General features: G+C 44.4%; 2 protein-coding genes across 2 annotated transcripts; one reads left to right on the forward strand and one right to left on the reverse strand.

Moving 5' to 3' along the window:
- Positions 1-1,373: 1,373 nt before the first annotated feature.
- CCR75_009383 (uncharacterized protein) lies at positions 1,374-2,276 on the forward strand (the record flags this gene model as incomplete). The annotated part of the gene is made up of 3 exons (XM_067967424.1): positions 1,374-2,015; positions 2,082-2,153; positions 2,217-2,276. The coding sequence occupies 3 exons, from the start codon at positions 1,374-1,376 to the stop codon at positions 2,274-2,276; spliced, it is 774 nt and encodes a 257-aa protein (XP_067816495.1).
- Positions 2,277-2,948: 672 nt separating this feature from the next.
- CCR75_009382 (uncharacterized protein) lies at positions 2,949-4,862 on the reverse strand (the record flags this gene model as incomplete). The annotated part of the gene is made up of 1 exon (XM_067967423.1): positions 2,949-4,862. One exon carries the CDS (start codon positions 4,860-4,862, stop codon positions 2,949-2,951), a length of 1,914 nt encoding a protein of 637 aa, XP_067816496.1.
- Between the last annotated feature and the right edge of the window lie 320 nt (positions 4,863-5,182).

The raw sequence follows: 5,182 nt of genomic DNA on the forward strand, positions 1-5,182 counted from the left end.
CGATATGAGAAGGATACTACTTGTAATCAGAAACAATATGATATAAGAAAAAAATAAAACCATGGTTGCCGCAGGATGGTTCGTAAACCACTTTGCTCAATTAATTTATCACTTGTCATTTTGCTTTAACATCATCAAGTCTCCTCTCTAGCACACCCCCTGCTCAAGTTTCTCGCCATTCCTACGGAATTTGTCACAAGATATGCACCTCAGTAGCATGTGGGTGGGCTTGCAGTAGATAGATTATGTCTAAAGTAGTGTTATAAATTAGAGGCATTGTTTTTGATGTCTAAAAGTTTTCGCAATCTAAAATATACGATTCATGTAAGCTGTAGGCGGGCACGTCGTAATGCGGCCGCGCCCTACTTAGGCACACACCCTAGCACAGCGAGGAAGCGATTAAACCTGCTTCTCTTGCGTGCAGTGAGGCAGTTGTGGTGGGCGCGTTAGCGGCCTCACCCAACACACTAAGAACTCTGGTTAAGTGTCGTCACGGGAGCGGTAATCCGTCTCGTCGTGCGCACTTACTAAGTAGGAAGTAGATTTCAGACTGATTTATATTTAATAGAATTAAATATAAATACCTATTTTTACCAATTAAAATTAATCTCTATAGATATCATTTACTATGTATTGCGAGGGTATCTTAATAGATACCTCGCGTAACGGATGACGCTGGGCGTCATCCCTCCTAATGTGAATGCACCCATGTGCATCACATCCACAAGGGTAGGTCACAAATGTGCACCACACCCGAGTGTTGGGTCTAATTACTATTATTTAGTAATTGACCATCCCCTTAAGTACACATAATTGTACTTAACGGGGACTGTGTAACATAGGGGCAACTTTAGCCCGTTACATAAGCGTTTTATTTTAAGCCGTAAATTTGAAGAAACATGCCCACACCACATTTTACAACTTGCTTATGTTAAATACATTTCGAGAGCAGTGCACCAAAGACTTAATAATGCGCTCTGACGATATCTTCTTCGCCCTTGATCGAGGCCCCGAACTCTGTTTTTAGGAAAAAGAGCAAGATATTCAATTATAGTAGATCAATAAATGCGAATGCGTGGCAATGGCGCAAAATAAATGTCCTGCGGCTACATGCACAACATAGTCCGATTAGGAAACATTTAATTTAAGCAATAATTAAAATTGAGTTTAGCTTCGTGAAGAATACTAAATCTTATATAAAATCCCAAATCAAACGTCTTCTATCATGCTGAACCGAATAGAAAGCCTTTAATTCTAACCAATGTTTCAGTTATAAATCTCCAATAGTTTATTATTGAAAATCCATGTCTTTCGTAAAGCTATTATTGTCCTCCAGAAGATACCAAACCTGGACTCAGATCCCCTCAAATATTATGAGTCTTGAGCGAGCACTCCGTAACGTAGCTCTTCCTGCCGTCGTCCATCGCGTTGCTAACGACATTTCTGCATCCACGCGGCTTATCATTATTGGAGACGTCCATGGGTGTTTCGATGAGTTGCAATTGCTCTTACGTGCGTGTCAATTTTCGTCGACAAACGACCGTCTCGTGTTCGTAGGAGACCTCGTCAATAAAGGTCCCAAGTCGTTAGATGTCGTGCGCTTCGTACGTGAGTCAAACTCACTCTGTGTGCGTGGTAACCACGAAGACGCGGCACTAAGTGCGTATTACCAATGGGTACGCAACGGTCGCATTGCTAATTCAGCGCAATATTCCTATGTCGAGCATTTTGAGCCTCAAGACGTAAAATTTCTCGAACATTTGCCATTTTCGCTCACTTTCCCAAACCATGCAAATAGTATTGTCGTACATGCTGGAGTTGTACCTGGAATTGAGCTGAAAGATCAAAGACCTGTGGACTTGTACAAGATGCGCTTTGTAGAGCGTGAAACGAAGGAGTGGAAAGCGCTTGAAAAAATAAAGTTTCAAAGGGAGAGGGAGGCTGTCTTGTGGGCTAAAGCCTGGAATGGGCCTCGACATGTGTTTTTTGGACATGCAGCGAGTGTAGGGTTGCAGGTAAGAGATCAACATTGATGCGGGGGTATTGATAATGAGTAATGTTGGCGTGGTTGGGATATCAAGGAAGAGAGGTTTGCTACGGGTTTAGACACGGGCTGTTGCTATGGCAAGAAGCTTACTGCGTGCATCGTGCCAGTAAGGAGTGTATTTTTACTTCTATTTGTAGGATGTGTTGCTGATATTGTGGTGAATGACTAGTCGAATACTTTAGTGCACGTAGATGCTATAAAGCAGTATGAAGTGCCTCGTGGCGATTAAATTTATTGATGGACGAGAGAAAGTATGGGTTTCTAGAGGTACAAGAGGGTCCAGTTGGTGCATTCTATAGTAAATTGCATAGAAATGTAAAAATTCAAGCATTTCTAAATTGGGCTTTACCTGGCTAGCGACAACGTGCCTCTTGAATTTCATAGTCGTCTAAAAGTAATGTACCCTTTCAAAATAAATAGAAATCCTTGAGAAAGAATAATTTAAACGTGACGAACCTGTAAAGCGTGTCGTTTAAAGCAATGGTGTCCCTCTTTTGAGGTGAATCGCAAGAAAGCTTCTTCACATGATTCTTTCTGCATCCGTCGCTTGTGCTGTGCATCGACCAGCGGTCGCAACGTGATATTATAAGCTTAGCAAAGCGATTATGAGCTTGTCATGCCCAAATCTTGATCGAAAGCTAACACTGTCGCGTAGAATCGACCTACTTCTCGTCCTTTCATCCGTTGCAATGCACACGTTTCCCACTTATCGATTGCAAAACTCTGAGAAAGCAAGCCTTGTAATATATTAACGGAGTCGAACAGCCGTAGGGCTTAACGCTGTAATGAGCGATCAACTAAACTTTGTCGTTACATTGAAGCCACTATTTGTTAACTTAAATTAATATAATATGTGGCACAATATAATAATACAAAAAAACGAAATTTGGTATCCATGAATCTACCTATGGCCACTACCTGGACATTGTAACTCTAAAACTTGGCGAAATACCAAGATGGCATCATCATGATCACCACGCAAATGCAAGAGCTTTCCTAAGAGCGACAACGCTCCAATCGATGATGGCTCCAATTTCAACGCACGACGAACAGCTTCTTCCGCACTTTCACGATCTTTCCCTTCTCCATCCAAAGCTTTTGCCAAATCAAGCCATGTCACGGAATTCGTCTCATCCAATTTCACACTTCGTTGCAATGCCACAATCGCTTCACAAAACTCTCCTTGACACATCAAATTCACACCAACTTCATGGTGCGTCTTGGCTACATTGGACGGCATGTCCAAATCTTCGAGTAAATCGGCAGTACAGCTCATGCGTCGACCCGCAGTCATAAACGCCATTGTCGCGGCCAATTCCGCCTCTTCGTCCTCACCTTCGTATTCAAATACACAAGAATTCCCACTTTTCAGATACTTTTCAGCACACGCGTGGAATTGGCGAGGTTCACTTAAGGCTTTGGCTTTTTCCTTGTGACACCTTGTTGTTTTGGTAAGTTTGCGCTTGCCTGTACTGAATTGCTGCATTTGCTGGTCTAATTCGTGTTCTTCATTGGAATAAATTCCCGACATTTGCGGCGTGTGCAACGATGACGTGTCCTGCCACGACAAGTGGGATTGAGGTCGTCGTTGGTGAGTCTTTTGCCGGTTTTGCTCGGAATCGGTCGATTGCCGTGGTTGGTCACGTAGACGCTGCCGTTCGAATAGTGTTGGTCGTTTTGGAGCAGCGGCTAGGAACATGGACCCCTTTGTTCGTTGGAACGACTCCTTTGTGTCCGTAGCTGCCGAGTTCCAATTAGAGGTTACGGAGATTGGAGTGAAGCCATTACCACGTGCGTTGTGTACCCTGTTTGTAGCCATTTCAAAAGGTTTACCATGCTGGGTGGGCTCACTAAAAATGGACTTGCTATGTCGCGGTCGCGAATGGCTCCAATCATTAGTAAATGTATCGCTAGTGTTAACATATGGATACACTCCGCCAGCTTGTGTAACCCGACTGAGTGCCCGTATATTATACTGTGCCTGCACATCGTCAAAACAGCACGTACAGACGCGCTGGGGCTGATCAAGTCCTAGATGTTTCAATGGGACGTGATGTCTCGAGTGTCGTCCACAGACGGATGCACCGCAATTGCGACAATGATGCCGCTGTCGAAAGTAGCCAAAGGAGTGCGCACAATGGCTACATTTTGAGCCCATCGCCCATCGTGGAGGAGTAACACGTGGAGCCATCCGTGTAACCATTGTACCCTCCTGTGTATCCATTCTCGAACGACTCAAGCCATTTGATAACTTTACATCTCGATTCTTTCGGCTCCTAAGCTTCGCTGCCCATCTTGACGGTGATAAGATTGGCGCACCTGTCTTCGCTTGAGCTTCTAGTAAGCGTAGCAGCGATATAATGGCACTACTTGCAACAGGTTTTTGCTTCGCGAGCATAAAGGGCGTCTTTCCATCAGGGGTACACACGATAACCGCTTCAGGGTATACATGTAATAGCGCCTGAATAACCTCAAGCGCTAACCTCTTTCTAATGGCTACATGCAGTGGCAACAAACCAGCTAGGTTACGCGTCGCAGCAGCTGCTGGGAAAACACGCGCGACAGTCCAAACGACCCGCGCCGGGGCCTTTGGATCGCTACAAACCCAATGCAGAGCGGTCATACCAAAGGCATCCACCGTTTGGGCCAATTGCGGGCGCAATGCTAACGCCACCAAAAGGCGTGGAAAGTCGCTACATTCCGCAAGTTTTGGCGCGGCCGGCGGGGTCATTTTGTCGTCTTCGGGCGTAGATTCAGGCGCTAGACGATGGTTAACAGACACTTGATGCTGCCGCTGGAGCCGCACGGAAACCATGATGTATTTCTACTTACTGAGAAGTGACGAGAAGCACGCAATTCCGACAATGGGAAGAGTCTTTCTTAATTAAAAACTCAGCAGGGTACACTCCTTGAAGGTGACTAAAGGATCGGCCTGTTTTAAAAAAAAAAATCGTTTTTTTTAATGTGCGATGAAGCTGTGTGTTCTTAAAAAGGTTTAATATGTGTTTGTAGCCACGCAATTGTGCTCGAGTTTATAAGTACCGCAAATACGCTACTGGTTAAATCGAAAGTAGTATGATGCGAGGTAAATGATATTCGCGCATTATCTTTTGACGACTTTAGCATGAAGCTGCG

The sequence above is a fragment of the Bremia lactucae genome, linkage group LG4 (assembly GCF_004359215.1).
Source record: "Bremia lactucae strain SF5 linkage group LG4, whole genome shotgun sequence".
NCBI classification, from domain to species: domain Eukaryota; phylum Oomycota; class Peronosporomycetes; order Peronosporales; family Peronosporaceae; genus Bremia; species Bremia lactucae.